At 49.3% G+C, this 24,084-nt stretch overlaps 6 protein-coding genes across 6 annotated transcripts; 3 read left to right on the top strand and 3 right to left on the bottom strand.

Annotated features, from left to right (window-relative positions):
• Positions 1-9,186: 9,186 nt before the first annotated feature.
• On the top strand, positions 9,187-10,449 carry brlA (C2H2 type transcription factor BrlA; the record flags this gene model as incomplete). Its single annotated transcript, XM_033557434.2, has 1 exon — positions 9,187-10,449. The coding sequence occupies one exon, from the start codon at positions 9,187-9,189 to the stop codon at positions 10,447-10,449; it is 1,263 nt and encodes a 420-aa protein (XP_033413325.2).
• Positions 10,450-13,986: 3,537 nt separating this feature from the next.
• ALT_7640 (GNAT family N-acetyltransferase) lies at positions 13,987-14,514 on the bottom strand (the record flags this gene model as incomplete). The annotated part of the gene is made up of 1 exon (XM_033557435.2): positions 13,987-14,514. The coding sequence occupies one exon, from the start codon at positions 14,512-14,514 to the stop codon at positions 13,987-13,989; it is 528 nt and encodes a 175-aa protein (XP_033413326.2).
• Positions 14,515-15,755: 1,241 nt separating this feature from the next.
• Positions 15,756-16,831, top strand: ALT_7639 (T2 family ribonuclease; the record flags this gene model as incomplete). Its single annotated transcript, XM_033557436.2, has 5 exons — positions 15,756-16,000; positions 16,055-16,233; positions 16,286-16,401; positions 16,451-16,643; positions 16,701-16,831. The coding sequence occupies 5 exons, from the start codon at positions 15,756-15,758 to the stop codon at positions 16,829-16,831; spliced, it is 864 nt and encodes a 287-aa protein (XP_033413327.2).
• Positions 16,832-16,973: 142 nt separating this feature from the next.
• swc5 (putative Swr1p complex component (Swc5)) lies at positions 16,974-18,548 on the bottom strand (the record flags this gene model as incomplete). Its single annotated transcript, XM_033557437.2, has 4 exons — positions 16,974-17,122; positions 17,176-17,375; positions 17,421-18,101; positions 18,166-18,548. 4 exons carry the CDS (start codon positions 18,546-18,548, stop codon positions 16,974-16,976), a joined length of 1,413 nt encoding a protein of 470 aa, XP_033413328.2.
• Positions 18,549-18,831: 283 nt separating this feature from the next.
• Positions 18,832-22,873, top strand: ALT_7637 (transcription factor domain-containing protein; the record flags this gene model as incomplete). Its single annotated transcript, XM_089600296.1, has 13 exons — positions 18,832-19,012; positions 19,065-19,442; positions 19,492-19,567; positions 19,630-19,848; positions 19,906-20,046; positions 20,097-20,243; positions 20,294-20,408; positions 20,481-20,591; positions 21,705-21,816; positions 21,868-22,296; positions 22,360-22,457; positions 22,508-22,579; positions 22,625-22,873. The coding sequence occupies 13 exons, from the start codon at positions 18,832-18,834 to the stop codon at positions 22,871-22,873; spliced, it is 2,328 nt and encodes a 775-aa protein (XP_089455189.1).
• A 270-nt stretch (positions 22,874-23,143) lies between these two features.
• ALT_7636 (putative DSBA family oxidoreductase) lies at positions 23,144-24,052 on the bottom strand (the record flags this gene model as incomplete). Its single annotated transcript, XM_033557440.2, has 5 exons — positions 23,144-23,536; positions 23,599-23,723; positions 23,787-23,827; positions 23,880-23,958; positions 24,019-24,052. The coding sequence occupies 5 exons, from the start codon at positions 24,050-24,052 to the stop codon at positions 23,144-23,146; spliced, it is 672 nt and encodes a 223-aa protein (XP_033413331.2).
• Positions 24,053-24,084: the final 32 nt, after the last annotated feature.

The following is a 24,084-nucleotide window of genomic DNA, read 5'->3' as shown; positions in this document are numbered from 1 at the left end:
GGGACCAGTGCCGCTCGAGCCTCATCATCTAAATACCAGATAGGTTCATTTGCAGATTACGGACTCGGTGAGACTATGGCTACATGGGACGGCTTAGCTTGCATGGATCTCATACGACTGTAGCATTAGTATTAGTATTAGCACATAGAGCTGCTGGAGACTGCTGGAGGCAAGATATGATGGCTTCACTGGCTGGATGGTGAAATCAAATCAAGTCATGAACTGTGGTGAACCAGGTGCCAGGTCGCAGAGCAGAGCGAAGGCAAAGCGAAACACGCGACTGATTATGACATGGATACTACATTGCCAGGTCCAATGCTACGCTATAAGGTTCCTCGTTGTTCTAGACAAACGCCTGAGTAGCTTTCGAAATGACGATCTTCTTGGTGGCCCGGTTCTTGTGCGACAGTGCCAGTGCCAAAGCCAGGGAACCAGATGCCAGTTGGCGCCTTGGCTTGCGTGTGACTGTTCACAGAGTATTGTTGCACGGTCGGCGAGCTGATTTGATTTGGATAAAAGGGTTCAGTTTGTGGGTCAATTAGAGGTGCAAAGTAACAAGAGGTCGCAGTCTAAGGCAACGAACATCGGACGGCCGGAGATCTTGGATCTGCGATTAAACAGTCGGTGCTGATCAATTAGTGAGGCGGGTAGGCGGTAAAAAGTGGGCGATAAACATACCAAGCGGAAGAGCAGTTTATCTGCACATTCCAATGCACCGCTCGGGTTTTCTGTACTTTTGAAACCTCTCATATCGAGTTATCAACTGCTCCTATGACTTTTATATCCAGAGCGGTAGAAGACACTTGGAGAGGAGCTGCTGGCTAGCCGGCAGGGTTCTTTAGCAGGTTCAAATCCATAAGGTACTGGCATACTGCTATGGTCAACTGAACAACTGAACAGTATCCAGTCGCATAGGCTGCAGCCCCGAACATGGATGGCTCATGGTCACGGTGAAGGATCCACAGCCTCGAATCCATATCCGAGACCGAGATTGATGTACATGCATAAGTCCTTCCCGATCCATCCGGACCAAAGAGCCAATAGTCTCGGGATGGTCGTACAAACTGCAGGTCGACCGAGACGGTAATGGACCGATAAAATGACGTAATTGAGGAATGGATGGGATCGATAAGCGTCAGCCAGCAAGGTCATAATGCCAATATTATTGCCGGCCCTCCGAGTTCCCCAGAATGCTTCAGGGCCGTTGGAGGCAGGGAGTTGCGGGCGTTGAAGGCACGAGTGGGCAGAAATCATTAGTGCGGATCACCCTTGGGGAACCTGTTTTTGGGGGTCAAATAGCTGTGCACAGAGACAAAATGACCTGGGAAAAGTAATTTTGTTTATGCAATGCAATGCAACTCAAAAATGAACGAGATTATTGATTGTTGTGTGCTCATGCTATTGGTGGAAGAGAAGAAGCGGGCTTAAATTCATTGATTGGACGCTTTGATCAGGCCAGAAGGAAAAAGCAAACACGCAAGGGGTTCGCACAAGATGGCTGGAACTTTGGCTTTTTCGAGATTGGACATTCCAACCAACTCGCATAGGGCAAGATCGTACCCAAGAACTATAGGCCGTGCCCTGCATGAGCAGGTGATGAGACCGACATAGAACGAAGCACGGGAGACCGAGCAGCAGGTGAGACAGACATGAACCTTGCTGCTGTACCCTTCCATGGTCGTAGATCATGATCTGAATCGTGCCTTTGAAGGTTGGAACTTCGAAGAGAATATTCTCAGCGTTACGACTCTCATCTTTTTTGGTCAAGGACCAGACGCAGGGCCCATGCAGATCCGGGACAGCCAGTTTCGGCTTACTGAGATTGGGTCTTTTGAACCTTTTGGGTGTACCTGCAGCGCGCTGACTCTCATCCTGCTCGACGCAGAAACTCGTGACTTGGAATGCTTGAATGCAGGAGGATTTTCAGGCGAATCAATCCGTCAATAAAGAGTCAAAGACCTCCTAGAAGTCGAAAACGAAAACTTCCTGGAACACTCTTCCAAGGCCCCGTTGTTGGACGTTCATGCATGGCACGCCAATCTATCTCTTCTCGCAAATCTATTGATTTGTACAGCAGGGAGAAATTGTCCGACGGTCGCTCGGTGGGTGCAATTCTGTGGCTTGACCGACACTGTAGAGAGCCCCATTTCCCAAAACAGAAAGACTAGCTTCGCACAAGCCAATACAAGCCCCATAAGCTTAGTGGCGGTCAAGGACGCAGATGCACTGACTGCTGATCCCGTTGTCAGAGCGTCCCCAGATGATCTTCATGATAATCAATATGGTTTGATGGTTTTCGATAACCAAGTACAGTATCAACGAGGTTGGCTTGCAGCGCCGCAGAGTTGACCGCCTTTCAGGGGCGCAAGAGACACGCATTGCTCGCATCTCGACTGTTGACAACAGCACGGACGCTTCTCTCCAAGTCTGTCCTTCAATATCAAACTCGACACATTTTCCTCTACCCAACCAACAAAGGCGCATAACTATGCTGATCAGGTTTGAGAATTCGATAAGATGTACGACAGAACGTGTGTTACCTCCCCTTCCCCGCCATTCAATATATTGAATGAATCGAGGGGGGAGGTAGGACCAGGAATAGGTTTCACCATCGCGCTGGCGGGCCTCCTGAATGTGTAACGAATTCCCTCACCGCAGGAACAGCAGGAACCCTTGGGATGATCTGGTGATAATCAAATCTCCGGTCATCTCCTTACAGCAAACAGGCCCGTGCTGCAGGGGTTTGCAGCTTTGGCTGTTGGAAATAATTCGAAAAGCGTAAAGGCAGATATCTCTTGCGATCGTCAACGCCCACAACCGCCGTTGCGATTATGAATACCATGTAGTGGCTATGTAGAGTACATATTCTTATCCCGAGTAGTAGCCTGGAAATCACAATTCATTGCCGTTTCTGAGGCAGTCAAGCATGATGATTGTCATTCCTGTGTCCTACCATAGTCAGTGAATGTCTCAAAAATCAATAGCTCTACTAGAAGATAAAGTTGAAACATGGTACGCACTCAGCATTGATTTGAATAGACAGCGGCACTAGTCGAAAATCCGGGGTTACGGTCGATCCAAAGCGATCGGACGTGATGGTAATCTTCCTAAGGAGGTTGCCGATGATTTGATCGCCATGGGTTAGAGAATCTGTTCTTGATCCAGCACTGTGACTATCATAGTCAGTCAGCTCAGCTAGGAAAAGTTATACATCCACAGCTACAGATCGTGTCCTGTGCTGGGGACGAGAGATCGACTGGCGCCTATTCCGGCCGGAGGAACATTAATGAGTAGCAATTGTGGTCTATGGCTAGCTTGGACGGGATCATCACAGCCACGAATGGATTGCTGCATGTCAGAAGCGCAAGTCTGACTCGCCAGGAAATAAGGACAGCTTTGACCCGGACGTACGCCCGAAATCAACACAGCTCCAGATTAGATGCGCGAAGAAAACAGCTTCGTACAGCTATGAGTATTGCGAAGGCCTAGACTGCCTGAGCGTCAATGACACACGGACTGAACCCCATAGTTCCTCAATAGTTGCGCATCGAGTGTCGTTCCACTGTGAACAAAACAGTTCCAAAATTTACAAAGAGCAAGAGGGACTTGTCATTGTGGCTGAGATCGAGTGCGGCTGAAGCTTACTGGAGCCACTTGGCGAAGGTGGTGGCTTGGTACTCTCCTTTTTCCCCTTTGTGATTTACACCAAATTATTTACTGATGGACGTACCTCTAGGGCTGAGTGACTTAATGACGCTAACATCAACTGATTGCAAGAATGCCTGATACTTTCCCACCTTCAGCAACAATACCTGTCCATGTCTCATTCGCGAGCGCAGAGCTGAGCAGCCAAGAGTGAACACATACTTCATCCGATTGATATGCAGGTGACCTAATCAGGACAATGCACTTCAACCTTAGCGGATGGGAACTACGTACACAATGAGTATGACTACGAGGTATGGAGTAACTACCACTCAAAATTCCAATCTGACAGGACGGACGGACCTTCGGGTCCAGCCAGATAGGGGGGTTGTCAAAATGGCCACACAGACGCTGGCCTGGGGTCACACAGGTACAAACCCTGTCATTTTAGCTGCCTAGGGACCGGCTCAAGGCTCAAGTCTCTGTGTCTCCGGGATTCGTTGTCGGAAACAGAAAGTATATAGCAGAAGAGACGCTTGTCTGTCATATCGATGGAGAGGACAGCCAATCCCCGGATTTTACAGAGCCACAAAGACGCGCTAAAGTCGTGATTGTCACGTCAGGGTTCACAATCAAAGCCGATCGGGTGCTTGCGCTTCTCCATCTCCCATCCCCCGGCGAATGTGACTGGGAACACCTGGCCGCATGAGAGACAGCTCCTACTACTCGGTCGCAGATCTCTCGATCATCCAATGAATAACTATCTACATCAGATCGGTATCTCACGAGCCGATGGCTGCAGCGACCGTGAGCGATTTGGCGAGCTGGGAAATATTTTCCTGACCCCATGGAATGCCCACGATGCAAAGAAGCTATACTCACTGACGAAAAGAAGTAAACGTTCGATCAAAGGGCAACCAGAATGGTCATGCAATATATCGATATGGCGCCATCCACACCCGCCGAAATGGCTAATATCAGTTGACTTGTCGCGTCCGAGGCCGCCATTGAATAGAACGGTCTTCTGACTCGTGACAGATCAGAAAAATTAGCACAGCCACGATTGACCGAAAATAAAAGGCCTGCTGTTGAGATGAAAATAGTTCATGATGTCTACCGACGACGGTTTGTACTCCATCTGTACTATGGTGACCGTTGGGAATGAGGTCAGCTGGAGAGAATCCCAACCAGTCATGCTGGAGCGACCGTCCCAGTGTTGGGGATTAGAGGCCAAGAAGTGCTTAATCTCTTTCAGGTCACTGCACTCCGTACAAAGGATAGTTTCCAGACGGATGAGCATAATCATAGGTTACTGTCTTGTACAAAAGAGTCACTGCCAGTTGAGAATGGGAGTGGCGGACTGTCGGATCGCTTTAGCCTATTATCTCGAGCAGATTGATTCCCCACATTCCACAGAGACATACCGTGATAGGCCAGCTCTGTCCGAAGCGTTCCTGGATGAAGGGCCCGAGAGTGGCTGCTGGCATTTGCTGGTGAGAGAAGCCCGGGAATTGTGATAGGTGCGGCTGGTCAGCCGGCGATGGATCATGGATGGGGAATGATTTTCAACCTGCAGAAAGCCTCAGTCTAGTGGCTGGCAACTCTGTCGATCCATTGTTGGGCGCAGGCTTAGGTTGGCGGATGATGTGCGTCTGATTAGTGACCTCAGTCTAGGCATTTCCATTATTGCAGTTGAGAACTGAAACAGAATGCTCATTCATGTAACCAAGTCTCGAGTGGCTTTGGCCAAGAGGATGCGAATTCATACTTGGGACAATCGTTATCTTGGCTATGGAGCCATTCTCCTCATTCCTGATCTGAACGTTCTCTTGCTTCATACAGCTAGACTTCTTCGTGGCGTACAGGGCTGAAACTCTCATACCCGGAAATGCCGGTGACAGGCCTGTTAACTTCATTAGTGGTAGGTGACTAATTCATCTAAAATTTCCTGGATTCTCGTCAACGAGTTCAAGCTCTCAGCGAGGCGTGTCTGGTTTCCAGTGTTTTTTTTATTTGCCCCCCCGGTCATTTATTAAAAATGGAGGTTGCATGGACTCATGACGGTTCATCCGTTTGAGATCGGAACATCTCATGATAACAGAGTCATGGAGATCTTATCGGTGATGATGATGGTGATGATGAACGACGTACAGCACCATCACGATGTGATGACATTTTTTCGGACTCGCGACCAGTGGAAGGGAAGGGAAAGGTTCACCATGTTGAGGGGAAAAAGCAACGTATCGAGGATCGCCGATGATCTGCAGTCGGGGCTAGGTTCGCACAGACCGCGATTGGGATTGTCAGCAAACACTAGGGTACAATCAAATCGTAGGTCGTATTATTATTTGTGAGTTTGATGTTCCTAATATTACTTGTCTCACTACCGTATAAACTATTACTACTACTTGTTATGTGCCTGGGGAGTATGCAGGTTAAGCTTTACCCGTCCTGGTACCTGTAGCTGTATATACTTTTTGCGGTCGGTAGAAGTACCAGGACGAGGTACCACTGCTAGTGAGTATACAGAACCTTGGAACAGCGAACAATGGACCTCCAATAGAACCAAATATCTGCCTCCTATACTCCGACTTTTCCGTAAGGAAAAGGTACCTGTTTATTTGAGTTTCAATTTCTACGACTGCCTTCATACAGCTTCCCTTACAGACACAGACTCCCTGCCTCCCCCAGATGTAGACTGTATACGGTGTACCTAGTACCTTAGTATAGACCATAGTTACATCCGGAATTCCTCCTGATAAGCTGGAAAATGGCGGCAATCCAATGGTAGTAAAAACACAATCCGGTTTTAACAAATGCCCACCACGCATTAGAATTCCGATGCAGATGGTCTAGATGGTGGCGCAAGTACCAGCGGTCGATCGTTTGATCAATATGGGCTTTAGCCTATTCTGTGGCGCTGGGGTTCCAGACGTACAGTACGGAGTGCTTGAACAGTGTCTCGCAGTCGGCAGTTGAACATGCCATTCCGTTCGACTCGACTCAACCAAATGCTATATCTTTTTCGCCTCTTCATGACGATTCTGTTTCAGTATGATCACGTATGCTGCTTCAGCGGCAATGAAACCGTGACGAAATTCGGGATGGACTGGAATGGTATGATGAAAGTGGTGGTACCTATGGGCGGACATAGTCCTAGACCAAACCAATCAATGATTATTTTTATCTGGATTCTGGAGGCGTAATCATCACCCCCGAGGCATGTCTCATTGCTTCAGCGAAGCCTTTTCCACATTAGGATCCAGCAGGGCTGCCGATCCTCGAGGGTGCCAGCAAGTAGTAGATACTGTAATGCATTGTAGCTGGACACGGCCATTTACAGGCTAGAGAACAGTAATTTCTAATTACTTCCGATTAGCATGTATGAGTTGGGAGATTAGGACCCGGACTTTGTGGATAGTACTTGCAACTTCCAAGGAGCCTTTTATTGATCGAAGAAGATCGCCGTGGATCATGGAGCCATAGGGCACGGTAGTGCTCCGTAGGTCTCTCAGTTATCAGTGCTGTTTTACTTTCGATAGCCTCGCTAAACCCCAAAACGACTAGTGCAGTACGTATAATCTGTCTGGGGAAAAGCAGTAGGACTGACTCAGGCCATAAAGTCTAATGCTAAGCGGCTTTTGACTGGAGTACCTTACCTCTAAGGCAGTGGAGGGATGGGGGGGCGCGGAGGGGGAGGCACTAGCCTACTGCCCATCATGACGGATGAACTAAATTAGTGATGAACAGACGTCCTCTAAGGACTTAGTTCCATAGCAGTAGATAGTACCTACCAAGCGTTAGGATGCGCTCTGACGTCCAGACATTCCAGACAGCTCTATCTCTCCATTCAACTGGCAACCTAATCCCGGACTTCAATTCCCGGAGACCTGATGAATGAAGCACAGTTGGGAGTAAGAGGACGCTAGATAATATTGGATCTAAATCAATCATGCACAGGGAATTCCAGCACGAAATTATCCAATCTCCATGCCGATCCACTCACTTGATTGGGAAGATTGGAGGACCAATGCTCTCTTTTCTCAGACCATTATTGTTCATAGGTGGGTTGCAGAAAAGAAATTATGGAAATAAATAGTTGATCAAAACAGAGAAAAGAATACTCCGAAGACAAGAAACCTAACCCAGAAAATGATAATCGCATTCAGATAAAGGACTAATATTTAAAAGAAAGATTAAAAGAGAAAAAGGAAATAAATCAAAAAAAGAAAAAGAAACTCAGGAAAAGCAAAGTGAGGGATAAATAGGGCGGCAGCAGGTTCACTAGGAGCAGCAATCGATTATTTCCTGCATAGAAAGGTAAAATTACCTACAAGCACAAAGCAGTAACAAAGCTCTTTCTTCTTTTTTCGTTTTTGACTGCTGCTACTGCTACCTGCCCCAGGCCAAATTCAGTAAACGTACCTCGAGGCGAGGTATATTGACTACCTACCTTTAACTATCTACTTGATTATCTGAATTCCTCCTCCACTCCTCCCCACCTCCCTCTTCTTTTTCCTCCAGGAACCTTGAAGCAGGTTCTCGGAATATAGAATTCTAATTTATGTTTATTTTCTGAATCAGACCTTAAATCGTCCTAAGACATTTTCCTGCTATCCAGTGGCTTTCTTGTCCTCCTCCTCCAAGTTCGAACCAACCCCATCCAGTCCCCTTGCTGGTCCCCTTCTGAACCACCATTTCCCTATATCTACGCCCCTCTTCTTCATCTGAGACCTTTTGTTTCTCCCCCTCCATCCCTCAAGGACTCAATCTCCTGCTTATCGCGTCTAAGGGCGGCCTCTTCTCCAACCCCATCACTTCTTTCTCTGTCGCGCCTCGATCACATTTCGAACCCTTTGTCTTTTGATTCAGAGACAATCGCGCCTCCTCGGAAACGGTCTGCCTCTAGTCGGGACATCTGCTCTTCCTCTGCGACGGTTGTGTCCTCGGATTCGCCCGTCGTTACTCTAGGAACTCCATAGGCCTAGTCGGCAGCATTCCTGGCCTTGCTTGGGCCGCTGAAGGGCACGCGACGCGACTCTCTTCGACTTTTCTTGTCTCTTCTTGCCGGTCCATTGGGGAATAGCAATGGCGTACGGATGTAAGTTTGATCCTTGAATCTGCCGTCTTCCAGCCTGGCTATATGGCCGGCCCGTTTGTTTATTTCTGCCCTCCATTCCCCATCCTCGAGCTTCCCTTCTTCTCTCCATCGCACACTCCTTCGTCTCTGCCTGCTTCCTACGTTGGCCATCCTTCATTCTTTCTTTTGCTCCCAGCAACACAGTCTCTCGTTGGCCTCACAGCCTGATACCAGACATACAGTCTCTACTTGCCTTCACTGTCGTTGCCCATATCCACATTCCTTCTACTATCACACCGGTCATATACACTTGACCTATACTGAGACATTCTCTGGATTACACACTCTTTTCATCTCACACACTTAATAACACTAAACCGTGTTCTTTGACAGGTGAAAGCGAGTCACGCCCCAGAGCCATTGAACTCGAAGATACAGAGGATATGAGATCCCAGAGTAATATGTCTGATCGCCTAGGCGTTGAAGTCGACTGCCACTCGCTCGGTTCAAACGAATGTCCGTCTATGGGCTCCAGCTTCTCGCCTTTGGAATCACCCACTCCTACCCCTACGAGCATCTACAGCCAAGGTTCACTTGCTTCTCCCAGCTGGCCAGAGAACGGGTCATACCCCGGCCACGCTTACGAGAGAGGTACCGGATCGACACCCATACGCGGCCACTTCCGTATCGCCAGTATGCCCTCGCACGAGAACATGGGTCTGCCACCATACAGCAGCCTGGATGGACAGGATCGCATGGCGGTGACGGATTTCCTGCCCTCGTATGACGAGAACGCGGATCAGTTCTGGCTCCCCTCGGATGTTCCCAAGACCTACGATCACCATGTCCATGGACTCCCATGCCCACCGGCCATGCACCAATATCCACCCATGCTTCGCAGCAACTACCGCCACCACGCCGCTCCGTATCTCCCTGAATCGGCCACCAACCCGTGCCTGTCGCGCCCCATTTTCCATCATCAACCCGAGCGCCTGCCACCATCATTGTCCATGAGCCATATGATGCCCTGGATGGGCCATACGGAGTCGATTGCGCCGGAGACCATTGCTCCGTCCCAAGTTGCACCGGTAACCCCTCCTCCATCCTACACGGATTTCTCCAACTCTATCAACACCTTCAAGACACACTCGCCGGCTACGCCCATCCGCTCGTGCTCTCTGGGCACTGTCTCTGGAGCGGACACACCCCTGAGCCGTCTCTCTGGCGGCGCTGGTGAATACATGGATGAATACCACCAGTCGCCTGTCTATCGAGATGCGTCAGGCGTTCGTTTGCAGCGGCAGCCTTCTCGCAAGATGGCGCGGAAGCAGTCTTCCAAGCAGAGCCTGTCACTAGAGAATCTGCCGTCCATCATCAAGCAGGTGCAGTTCAAGTGCAAAGAACCTGGCTGCAAGGGTCGCTTCAAGCGACAGGAGCATCTCAAGCGTCACATGAAGAGCCACTCCAAGGAGAAGCCGCATGTCTGCTGGGTTCCCGGCTGCCATCGAGCCTTTTCACGCAGTGATAACCTCAATGCCCATTACACCAAGACCCACAGCAAACGCGGAGGTCGCAACCGCTATGTGGCCACTTTGGATGAAACCAGTCCCGACTACAACCCAGACTACCGGGGGCCACTTACTGCTGACGGTCGCCCCATGCCCGGTGGGACGCTGGACGAGTCCATGCCTTCCCGCGAGATCAGCATGGAATGGGATGAGTAAAAAGAAAAATAGAAAAAAAAGAAAAGACAAAAGAACAAAAAAAATTCCTTCAAAACGGATCGGAAGCTACAGGCAGACTACGAAGAGATTAATGGGTGGATCGGAACCATGATACCCTTGTGACGCAGTCAACACAAAGAATTTCCTTGAGTATTTTAGATGGGCACAGACATATAGGGTCCAAGAGACCCCGGTCGGCGCTTCGCGGCGTTATTTTTCCTTTTCTTCATTTTTATTTTTATCTTTTTCCCTCCGTTCCTGTTGTATAACACGCGTCCTGGGTTCGATTTCCTCGATTGGATGATGCATATTTATCACTATGTGTTTCTATCTCTATAATATGTCCTGTGGAGAGGCACGTCTGTCTTTTTTTGCACTGTTCTGTTGCTTTACTACAGATCCAGGCTGGGATAATTACAACATGACTTGGACGAGATCAGGAACAGGGCATACTGTGTGTTGGGACTGAGTGACTGGTTTGTTTGTGATCTGACTGATCTATTGAATGGCAACGTACGATATGAGATAATAATACTAGACATGGCTTACTGTTCGTTTCCAAAAATAAGCCTCGGTCTCGACCATCAAACTTTTGTCTCCATCCTCGAGTATCCTTTCTGGTCATGAGACGATATGGATGGTACATGATACGGAGGAGATACCTACACCAGGCCTTAGCGTATCTTCACAATTCGATCAGTCTGAAACCTTTTTCCTCATGCAATGATTCGCCAACGCGTGCCGTGGGTCTTAGACTATTTTAGATCGTCAGTACCTAAGAAAGACTGCGAAGACGATCCGATGGACAAATGACAAGGACAAATCGCAGGGAATGCCCAGCCAGGGGACCAAGCGGGCAGCACAGAAACATTGTCGAAGTTTGGAAGGTGGACACATCACATTCACATGCGGGGCATATATCTGGCTCTTTAGAGGTCAATGGTCAATGGTCAATGGTCAATGGCCATCTGAGATTTGTCCTGTAGGTATTACTTTCCAATCTGCATGCTTGTAGTCTATTTTCATGCCATTCCTGTGTAATCCATTATCCATATCATTGACTATGAATGTTGGAACGACCCAATAATGACTCTGGCAGTAAGCACCTAAGTCCATATAAGCCATTGGAATCAGTACCCAGCTCTCTCTCCACATTCCAGTAACGGCAATGCTCCTATTGGCGGCATCTACTGCCTGAAGATCTCCCGACAGCGGAATGTATTTCTTGGTCCATGCTCACCTAGTAGGTAACCAGAAGTGTACCTAGCCTAGGAAGGAAGTACTTAAGGTGGGCTGTGGCTGTGGTAGTCATGCTAGCATACCTTGGAGCTATCTCAGACCCCGAGTTTAGTACCAGTATGGGTATGCACTATGCAGCCCAGATATCTTTGTACGACTACTACTCTCCTACTAGTGCTACTGCTACTGCTACTGCTACTGTTACTGCTACTGTTACTGCTACTGTTACTGCTACTGTTACTGCTCAACCGCTCATACTGTGGAGTGGATATGGTAGTGGGTACTACGAACGAGTAGTACGTAGTGTACCCGTACCGCCTCAGTAAGTATGGACTATCTACGGAAGACGAAGTCCATCCAGGAAATGATATTGCTGGATGCTGATCGGAATTACTTGGTAGTCAGTCCATGCCACTAGTGAAATTCCAGATTCCAGAAACCGGGAACGGAGCTGAGCTTAATATTAAGATAGTTGGTCAAGGCTAAGACTAAAACTAACAGACGATGGGATAGTTCCGTGGGCTGGACCAGACTAAGGTACCTTAGCTTATAATGTACGTGTCAAGGGCTTTGGTGAGGCGCGCTCTGGTGTTGAGCGTAATCCTGCATATCCATAGTACGTTCTAACTGATGAACACTTCTTTTGGAATTACGTGATTGGAATTTGGAGAGTACAGTTCTTGAGCTGTATGTAGTATGCTTCCTCACTTTGGGTCGAGATGGGATGTGGATGTGGATGTGTATGCATATGTTCAAAGTTGGCTGGCATGGCATGCACATGCTTCTTTGAGTGTTTCGAAAGCTGACCGCTCGTTCGAATCCGCCAGAACTATTGATTTAGCCGGCAAGATGCGGTGACTTGATGTAATCCAGTACGTGAACCTCCTCGGAACGATCTCCCTTCGGGCCCAGGGGTTATACGATTATACCTCAGGTCATCCATGTGTTATAAACAAACCATTCCGAGTTGGGTTCGATGGACATTCATCTGCGAGACTACAATCGACACGCCTGCTAGTGTAGATTTATTAGTTGACTAAAGTAGTTCTGCTCCACAGCAGTCACTAAGGGTTAGGTATTGGCATCTCAACTTCCCCGTCGCTATGACCCTTTAGCGCACGAATATCTCTGATGACATATTCAAGGCTACTACGGTGTCGAAAAGGGAGAGCAGCAATTATACTCATACTTGAGACAGATTCAATGGTGCCTCGGCAATGGAGTACGGACAACGCAAAATTGCGCTCTCATGCTTTCAGGCAGCAATAATGGTAGGATATATCACCTCCACAGATCAACTTACCATGTCTTCAGCTGACAATGTGGCACAATGTCCTGCCTGGTCGCCGAACTCCACTAGCACATCATGTTCGACGTTACCCAAATATCGCAGCGATGGCTTGGACTAAGAAGCTTGTTGATCATGGCAGAGACATCAAAGCTCGGCCACGCTGAAGAAACGTATAGTGTACGTGATATCATATGCTGAACACTGGACTATTGGCCCAAGACTTGGATTGGACTCCGTACTGAGGCTCCAGAGGGGATCAGTATCAGATAGCGGTCAGTATTCGGATCCCGTGGTGGGTTTGACTGTGGACTCAAAATGTGATCTGCTGCACTTGTAATGAACTCGTGATATATCTGGAGCATGGAATACTGGGAAGAATTGATTGACATTCGAAGTGGATGTCGTTGAGGTTTTGCTTTTGTGATGAGTTTCGTCAGCCTTCAAACCCTAGGCCAAAAAGGTGTCTAGGCAGCCTTTTCTAGCATAGTAGAAAGATAGGCATATTCTGGTTGACAAGTGAGGACAGTCAGATAGGGGCTAGTATAATTATAGTTAGTCATGCTGTCACTTAGTCATACGCATAAAAAATCACATGACCCTACTAGAGACACTAGTTTAAAGGCCACCACACAAAATCGTCTACCCGGTTTTTCATCAATCATCAACAACTCTGGGTGAGCTCAGATTTGAGCGCTCAAGTTTACCTACACGGAACACAAAGTATTGTTTCCAGATCTATCAGATTATCACATCAGGTGGAGTAGCTGCCAGTGAGCTCTAATGTCGGGCTCATGACGACTATTCCATCAATCATTTTCCCAGACAATGATGACATACCTTCTTTGGCACGAGGCAGCGAAAACTGCAGTGGGTGACCAAATACCATATCAAGCTCAACAGTCTGAGTCTGGATGAATTCTTTCATTACTGTGCTTGCCAGACAGTACCGCGACCCTGCTTCCTTGATGATACAGTCCATAGCTCGCACAACCCTGACAAAATCAAAATCAACTTAGATCTAATCCGAGAAACAGAGTCCCTTCCAGGGGCGTCTCGTAGTAGGCTTGTATTTCGAGAAACCCAGCACGTTTATAGAGTTGTTGCGCCCCAGTCATGGACGGCAGCGTATCGAGTCTCATTTCACGATACCCCAGTTCTTTGGCCCTCTGGATGATTGCATCCACGAGAGCCTTTCCGAGACCCATTCCCCGGGCTTCAGGTGCCACATACAGTCGCTTCATCTCGCAGCAAGACCAGACTTCATTTTGGGGTTGCGCGGCTTCGTGCCCTTTGTTGACGAGCGGACGAACAGCCACACAACCAAGGGCAATCTTAGGATCAGTTCCGTAAGCTAGCAGTAACGCTCCGTGCGAAGTACCGTACTGGGTAGGTAGGTTCTGTAGTTCGGATTCGAAGCTCTGGAAGGTGAGGTCGATACCGAGCGATTCAGCATAAGCCCTGAATAAGGTCCTAGCTGTCTCAAAGTCTTCGGCAGTTTGAGCTGGGACGATCTGGAAGCCGCTATGGGGAGCCATGAGGCAGGAAAATGAAGTAAGTTGAGATATCCTGCAAATACTGGGCTCGATGTCAGAGAGAACTTGGCTGGTCACTGCTCTCTCATACTCTCCCGGACCAGATGCGAGTTGACATGTCGCTGAGCCGGTATCGGATCGCCCTATGACTCAGTTAGATGGCCAAGTTGGCAGGATAGATAACCCACGGTATAGGTGCGGATATCGTCGCACCAGCCAGAGGGTGACATAGGATAGATAATCGTCTAGATCTAAGCTGTATGATTGATGATGATGCCCAGGTGGAGAGGACAAACATGCTTGCTAGCCTCAGGCGCCCAGGCTAGCACCGCTCGCATTCTAGTTGATCCGACTCGGTTCTGTAAACAATCTGACCTCAATCATATTCCACCAACGCATTTCAACATCGGTACCCTTATTATCTCAATGGCTGATGGCTCCAAATCAATTTGGCTACAAGTTCGCTATGTCGGAGTTGAATTCCATCCTCAGCGACCGCACCTTAGTCGATATCGGTCATTCTATGAAATACTTCGATCCAGCCACTGAATGGATCATTAAAGCAGATTGAACTCCTCTACGCTAGGTCCGACCGATAGCAAACCTGCCGTCTTCTTCCGAGAGCTGCTTGCCTCGTTTACTCCAATCTTTCTTACACATGGGCTGTTCCCTGGCGCTTTCATCCAAACGGATTTGCAAGGAAATCAATGCAGTCGAAGCAACGTTCTGACCCTCTGATACACAGAGGTGGAGTCGAAGAAATCCAGATCAGCGATCATCAACATTATCAAAATATACTGGCCACTCCTTAACGGTTCCTGATTCAACCCCGAAGGCCTCCCGTCGGCTAAGTGACAGTCCGGCAACTGCAAATTCGAACTAGACCATACGATTGGACGGACTCTATCTGATCGACTCCCCGCCTCGACAAGGATGGCAACAAAATCAAGAATAAACGGAGCTCGACGGCGACGTCCGATTGCTTGTCGCTACGTTGATCTGTGTTCCTGAATCCGAGGTAATCTCCGCCGTCAAATCAGCGGCGTGTTATCAGTACATGTGCTGCTATATAACGCTTGGCAATACGAAGCGATGCTCCATAGTTAATCCAGTTGTGTCGTATCTGAGGCGAGCGTCTTCAACCTGGAAAAATTGCCTATATAAGGCGAGCCTTCCATCTTTGACCTCTGCTCGTTCTCGCCCCTAACTTCTTCCATCGTGTCAACCTGTCGACCGTGCTCAAGATGCCCGCAACCCATTTCCCCTCGATGGGCAAGCTCGCCCTGGGTGCAATGCACCTTGCGTCTGGTTTTCATAACCACAATCTTCAGACCTGCCCAGGGAACATCCCAGTGAGCTGCAGCAATACGACCGCGGTTCCTGACTCTTGCTGCTTCAATCATCCCGGAGGATCGCTCCTCTTGACTCAATTCTGGGACACCAATCCAGCTACCGGTCCTTCAGACTCCTGGACTGTTCACGGACTTTGGTATGCATGAGCAGAAAATAAATCCTACGACATGGTCACTAAGAATTGACTCAGGCCCGACAACTGTGACGGCACGTACGAACAGTTCTGCGATTCTTCTCGCGAGTATTCGAACATCACGGAGATCCTCCAGGCGCAGGGTAGGACCCAGCTGCTGTCCTACATGCAAACCTACTGGAAGGACTACCAAGGTGATGACGAGAGCTTCTGGGAGCACGAGTGGAACAAGCATGGTTCGTTTGTGCCGATCTGACAATTCCGACCAGACACTTAACGGTGATACAGGCACTTGCATCAACACCATCGAGCCCAGCTGCTACAGCGACTACAAGCCCCAGGAAGAGGTCGGTGATTATTTCCAGAAGGCTGTCGATCTTTTCAAGGGCCTCAATACGTACAAGGTATGCATCAGACATTGAGGTACTATGATACAGAGGTTAACGGGCCAAGGCTCTTGCCGCTGCCGGCATCACTCCCAGTTCGTCCAAGACCTACAAATTGAGCGACATCCTGTCCGCTCTGTCTGCAATCACCGGCCATGAGCCCTCGGTCGGTTGCAGTAAGGGCGAGTTGAATGAAGCTTGGTACTTCTTCAACGTCAAGGGCAATCTCATCAATGGCAAATACGTGCCTACTGATCCGCGTATGTTGTCCGTTCATCTCAGTTCCATAGACGCCAGCTAACCTAAAATAACTATAGTCTCATCTTCTACCTGCCCCTCCTCTGGCATTAAATACTTGCCCAAGCCTGCCAGCGGCGGCCATAATGCCACACGTCCATCTTGGAAGTTTGGGGGAAAGGAGGGAAAGCACGTTGTTCGCCATGACTGAGCGTTCTGTTGAATGGAGAGAAAGGCTGCGAATGAATGGAGTTAAGGGTCCTTAAAGGATCTCGCAACGACAGACATATCCATAAGCGCCGCGATCCTCATATCGCGGCCAGTCTGTACATTTACTGAACATAACGATGCGGCTAGAATGCTGACGGCTCCGAATGGGGTTTGCCAGAGCCGAACAGCTCCACCTGCGATTGTACCCTGCACAATTCCCACGAGGCTTGGCGCACCATTATGTCCTCGTATGTAGCAGCGCGCCTTCTAAGCGTCGACGGGTAGATGTCCGCTGTTCGTATCATATGTGCTCGTAGCAACGCAGGATCGAGGAGATCTGCAAACCTCCCAAGTGCACTTGCCTGCTGCCTACCATGCTTGCTGCGGTATTCATCCGTAGAAGTCGGGTTGTGGGGCGAAGCAGAACGGCGCGCCAATTGTGGGTAGCATCGTATCTCGAAACCGCCAGAGGGAAAGTGATAGGCAACTTGATACTTCCGAGCTGCCATGCCGCGATACCCTGGTACACACAAGTTGTAAGAGGGCTGGTGTAGAGTGCAGACACTCAAACGTCTCACAATCCCTTCAACCGCGCGTTTCTTCGTTCCTCCTCCCGCTTGGCAACAACGCGATCCAAGAAATCCATGCGGCCAAGGAACCCTTCCTTGGCTTTGCTGTGTACCTTGAGTTCGTCCTTGATGCCGGCCTGGTCCACATACGCAGCCCAGTCCAGCCGAGACTTTTCCACGGTGTTGATCTTCGGTCCGCTAGCGTTCTCTGTCTGACCAGTGATCTCGGCAGTAGGTTGCTTCTCCCAGCTCTTCTTGATCGTCCCGGTGGGATTAGGATCAAAGCGCGAGATCTTGCGGAGGGGTCTGCGGAGCTTGAGCGCGTCCTTTGCGTTCGCGGCGTGTTCGACATCGGCGTCTGTGACGGTCTCAGCGCTCTCGCCGTTCGCGAGGAAAAGCTTCGCTTCGGCAGAGTCTTTGGGGACGATTTTCTCTTCGGTGATGACTTCGCCGGCGAACTTGTAGGTCCGTTTGATCTTCACCATCTCCACCGTATACTGAGCTTTCGTATCAGGCGAGGGGACCTGTTTCTCGGTGGTATCGGTGCCCTTGTTTTCGTCGTTCATAGGGGTGGCGTCCTTTGCTTGGGTCTGCGAAGGGAGAATGCCTCCACCAGAATCAGAGGCATTCATTTGCGCCCATATTGCATCAACGTCAACCGTAGCACCGTCAATCTTGGCCAGAGGCTTCCGCTCTTCCTGCCTGTCAAGAAGTAAATGTTAGTCATCCGGAAGTAGGGACAACTCCGTGCAAAAGCTCAACGCACATTCGCATCCTCATTGCTCGCGTCCGTACAAAGCCACCTGGACCACCTTCATCCTCGTCATCGAAATCCACGTCGTCCTCGTCCTCATCGCTGGCTGTGGCCTGTGACTTCTTCCCTTTTTGCTTGCCCTCCTTTCTCGCCTTTACTTTCTGGATCATCGCCTCATCGCCGGAGTCGAGTTCTTTTTCTTCGATGGCTGCCTTGTTAGGCCCTGTTTTGCGCCTTTTCGCTGCTGGTGCTGTCGCCTCATCGTCGCTATCGGAGCCGGTCAAGTCGGCATCTTCTTGATCAGGATCGAGCTGAAAATCTTCATCTTCAGCGGAGTCGTACTGTTCGTTATCAAAGTCCAAGTCGGCCACAGTGGCCGCGGGTTCGGAAGCCATCTTGTTCTCTATTCTGGCCTCTTGGAAGAGATCGAGATGAAAGCGACGGAGGCGCGACAAGCAGAAATGCACCAGCGGATTCTGCCAGGGCGGTGTGTGCGATAACTGACTGACCAGTTGGCGGACAGTGATGACCAATCAGGGATCTGTCTTTGGAGAGGCCGAGGATGTTTCTTGAACTGTGATTCCACATCATCTTCCAACGTGTACTCTCCTACTAGATAAAATGTGTCGTTGGCCGTAACCATCTCAACCAGAAGATGATCAGACTAGAGGGGCAAAGATGGATGCCAGAAATGATGCACGCGAATGGGAGAAGGAACGACATGAACAGCAAGGCCTACAGTTTCAGAATGACTTTGTTAGTTGGGACTTCAGAGAGAGTCCGCAGTCTGTTCCGTCAATGACTAGATTCGCAAACTCATCCACAGAGCATGAGTATGCGTCGAAGAGTCCGATTTTAGGTAGCTCACGGCTCTTCTATTTGGACTTGTCAGAGGTATTGACTTTAGACAGTTGATCACCTGGATCCTCTTGACGTGGACATACTGAATCAGCGACATGCCTTTGATCTACCTTCGCAGGCTGTCTGTGATGTTCTCGTGGACGTGTTCTTCAAGTGGATCGCACCAGTGTTGCCCGTGATCATTCGACACGACTTCATGCGTCGATATCGTAACCCTCAGGACCCTCCGTCAATCCTCTTACTTCAAGCCGTACTCATGGTAGCGTCAAGGTTCCACCATGATGCCCAGAGTACTGGAAATGGCGCAATCTCTCCGCGCATCTTCTACAAGAAAGTGAAAGCTTTGTATGATGCTGGGTACGAGAGAGATCCTACCACAGTCCTCCAAGCTGTAGTCTTACTGGGCGTATACTGGGATGGCCCTGATGGTAGGGTATTGCCCTGCGCGTTGATCTGTATTTTGTTGACGAGCTATAGATCTCACGGAAAGTGGCATATTCTACTGGAGTCGTCTGGGAATAGCTTTGGCTCAGGAACACGGGCTTCATCAGAGGTAAAAGCCACCCGGTACCGTACTCTTGAGATCTTTGAGATCTAATTCCAATCCAATTGCAGTGAGAGCTACGTGACACTGTCTGCTACGAAGAGAAGGGTCTGGAAGCGGATATGGTGGACACTGTACACACGCGATCGATCGGTTGCTGCAGCATTCGGCCGTCCTCTTCATATCAATTCCGGAGATTGCACTGTGGAAGATCTGAGAGAAAGCGACTTTATTGAGTATGATGAGAATGATAGCGTAACAGATCGTACAGCAGCCCTCTTTTTTATGCAGTACGTGAAACTCTGCCAACTAATGGACCTTGGCCTGTGCTTGAAGCTGTCTTCCAGGTCGACGGAGGACAGTCGGATGAAGGGGGCTGCGCAATGCGAACTTGGTCTGAATGACTGGCTCGTCTCTTGTCCCTCTGAGCTTCAGTGGAGACAGTCACGTCATAACTTTTGGTCAGCGATACTGTATTCGACCTTCTAGTGAGTTTGAACAGGAACACTGGAGAGACTGTGAGCTGAACTTCGGGCAGTACCATTGTGTGCCAGTTACATCTTCTGCAAACTCCCGACTCATCAAAGGAAGCCCAAAGCTCAGCTTTTCATGCTGCCACGAGTATCGTATCTATCCTGGAAACCTTGCAGTCTAGGGGCGAGCTAAAGTACACACCATCATTCATGTAAGTCTGGACTTTTCCAGTGTGCCACTACCGGTGAGCTTACCTGTTAGAATCTGCCACGCCGTTGTGTCTTTCGTCACACTGAGAAGCCAAATGGAAGCCTCAATACCGTCACTCCTACATGCCATCCGACAAAATCTGGAAGCCAACCTAGACATGCTCCAAGTACTTTCTCATACATGGCCCATTGCGGCAATGTTTGTAGAACTTTTTCGCACTATGACTGGTCCGGAACAGTTTGAGCGAAAGTTATCTGTCGCCGCAGAGAAGTGCCGGAAACGTGCACGTGGGGAGGAGAACGACGATTCCACTCCCTCGAGGTCCTCGGCGCGTTTCAAAAGGCCTAAGGTACAGCAGGTAATTCTACCACAAACTAGGGTCGTCCTTCAGATTCTGCAAAGGGAAACTCAGAGGCAATCTAACTCGCAAGGCACACTCCACAACAAGTTGAATACAAGGGTCGAAAGTATGCCATCTGGCGACCATCCAGATCAGAACCGTTCTTCACCTGTGACCGAGGTTGATCCACTGCTTGAGGACTGTGACGCTACAGCCATATTACGGAGCTTACGGAGAATAATCGATGCTGGTAACACCACTCCCCATGATTCTCGATCAGACGACGTATCATGATTCTCTTTCAAGTACACGGCGGACGCTTTATCAATGTGCAACGTCACGTCCGCCATGAGAACGAGTATATAACTCCTCATCCACAGACTTTACTTCAAATCGTCGTGGGGCATCCAACCATGTTTGAGGTGCGATTATAGGCGTCGTGGATTCTACTGGACGCTCTCTGTGAGACTTGAAGAGACTACAAACAGCGGAGCTTCATTAAACTCTCTCAGCCAAGACCTATAATCAAGCCGCTCAACGGCGTGAAGTAGGCTGAGTCTATAGGAGCCGAGATCTACCCTGTATAGATTATCATCTACTAAAGATTGATGATCCGCGACCTCCAGGAAAGAGCGTACATTGATGTTCTGGCAATATTGCCTGTTAATATGCAGAGGACATTGTTTCGCAGATGAGCGTTCATCGTAAAGAGACAAAAAACCAACCTAGTCTTGATGCTTTGACTCAGTCTTGAAGCTGCCAGCTGCGTGTTTCCCTTACTTTTCTCTCAGTTATTTGTGCTATTCACCATTGTTATATACTGTCCTTAAGATGCTACAGGATCCAAGTTTATATCACAGAAAATAGGAAACCCCTCTTTAGAATAGGAACCAGCACCCAGCAATAGATCGTTCTGATGGTCTAGCCTTATCTTGGCCACGGTTGATAATTAATCAATAAATCACCAGTGACCACAACGGGCCGACCCGCGCTCGGTGGTTTCGGAGTTGAGCACTTACAACCTACCGAGGATGTGGAGGGCACCGACCTTTCTATCGTGTCACACGCTATTTGAACATGAGACCGACCTGAATCTCTAATCTCAACTTCCTTCATTTACAGGCGACGGAAAGACACAAAATGACATCAAACAACCCAGTCGCTCTCGTCGTGGGTGCTTCCCGCGGTATCGGCAGGCAGATTGCCATAGACCTAGCCAAGAATGGCTACAAAGGTATGCTCAAATCACGGCACATCTTTAAGCAAGACACTGACACTATTCCAGTCGTTGTGGCGGCAAAGACCACATCCGACGCCTATGCAACTGTCCCGTTCCCACCGGATCCGAACTCCTCGCAGTCAACCATCAACACCGTCGAGCGAGAGATCAAAGAATCTGGTGGCGAAGCGTTCGCCCTCCCAGTAGACGTCCGCGATGTGAAGCAAGTCGAGAATCTTGTTCACGAGGCGGTTCGCCTAGCAGGCCGCCTTGATGTCCTAGTCTACAATTCCGGGGCGATCTGGTGGTCCTCCGTGGCGAATACGCCCACCAAGCGGTTCCAGCTCATGCAGAGAGTGAACCCAGAGGGTCTGTATGCCAGTGTGCAGGCGGCATTGCCGTACTTTGAAAAGAATGGGTGGAAGGGACGGATCATTGTTGTCTCGCCGCCGATCTACTCGCGGTTCTTTCGGGGGAAGACTGCTTATGCCATGGGTATATTTTTTATCTTCCCTGCTTTCATCGCGAGAGAAATGTGTGTGGCTAATATTGGCACAGGCAAGGTGGGAATGAGCGTCCTGACCAAGGGTCTAGCTATGGACTTTGTCAGACAGGGGGCAAAGGATATGGCCATCACCAGTATCTGGCCTGCAGTGGTACGTTTCTTGACCGTTCTGCTATCCCATGTACTCACATTCTTTTCCAGTCCATCGAATCAGCTGCCACGGAGGCGACTACAAATGAAGATCCTAGTCGGAAAGCTGATCTCAGGAAACCCGTGAGTAGACCCTTTCGCGCTGAAACATATCGCTAAGACAAGTAGACGATCTTCTCCGACGCTATTCTGGGGATTTTGAACAGCCCCACAGACATCGTAAATGGCCAGTTGGTTCTCGATGAGGACTTTTTGCGCGACCATTGCGGTGTTTCTGACTTCTCCAAGTACGCTGTTGTTCCTGGATCTCAGCCACGGCGGATTATGCCTAAGGAGTTGCCCGTCCTTGAGGTGGCGGAGCAGGATGACGAGGGTATGCGGGTGGATAGCACGAAGTTGAGAAAGGCCAAGCTGTGATTCCATCTTACTGTAGCATACGACTTATTCTATGTTCAACAAGTAGCAAATCATATGGCGTTCGTACCGTTCAACATATTAAAGGCACTCCAGCACTTTGAAGACGCCTGGTCCACCCTTATACTACTTGCGAAGGTATATAGGCAGTGACATGATGAATACAATCTACAAGTTGGATTCCAGCCTTCAATAACATTCCAAGAAAAGCTTTCCATCAAGCTCATAGATCAAGCTTGATATACAATAGCCAGACATGTTCCCGTGAATCATTTACAACTTCGACCTCCCCTCAACCTTCAGTCTCAAATCCTCATGCGGCAACTCCAAGAAATCCCACATGAAATGAAAACGATCACTCCCAAAAAATGGCTCCGATTTCCCCTCGCCATTAGTCACCCAGAACCACGGGCACCCAAACGCCCCTAGCTCCTTGACAACCCTCTCCGTCGTCGCCGTAAGCTCGTTCTTGATCTCGGGGCTCGCCGCCGCAGCCAGAATCTCCTCAACCTCAGCGCCTGAGAATGCCTTCGCTAAGGCCTTGGCTAGATTCTCCGGCTTGGAGATATCCAGCTGACCATTCCACATCGTCTCGAAGCAGGTGAGGAATGCCGGGGCGAGTTTGTGCGCGTGCTGGCGCTTGATGTATGTGAGTGCTCGTTGAGGCTATTCGCACAGCATCAGTTTCTCTTCCTTTCCTTTCAATGGCAGAGGGAATGTAAATGTACCAGAAGCGAGAGGATAGGGAAGAACGCGGGTACTTCAAAGTCGTGCCCGAAGTACTTTTGGGCGCGTTTGCCGTCGTACGTCGAGTAGGCGGCTTTGGCGGGGAGAGTCCAGGGGGGTTTGTTTCCTTTTGCTGGTCAAAATACATTGCAAGAGTACGTAATAGGGAATGTTTGAATAATAAGCGTACCGCTTCCTACGTTGATGCCTCCCAGGAAGACGGGGATGTATCTGCGCCATGTGAGTGTGTTTGCGAGAGAGGTGAAAGGGGAGGGCCTCGTACTCGATTTCTACGCCTAGCGAGGCGAGCGCGTCTGCATTTTGTTGGAGATACGAGAAGGCGTAGAAGCTGTAGGGTGATACTAGATTTGTTAGCATTGATGAGGCACCGTGTAGGTTGATGAGGGATGCCTGGGACGAACCACAGTCAAGGTAACATTCGATTTTCTTGCCCATGGTGTAAGATGGCGTTCGCTTCTACTAAACTG

Source organism: Aspergillus lentulus, assembly GCF_001445615.1.
Source record: "Aspergillus lentulus DNA, contig: Alt16, strain: IFM 54703, whole genome shotgun sequence".
Lineage (NCBI taxonomy): Eukaryota > Fungi > Ascomycota > Eurotiomycetes > Eurotiales > Aspergillaceae > Aspergillus > Aspergillus lentulus.
This window is presented reverse-complemented; position numbering and strand designations above follow the sequence as displayed.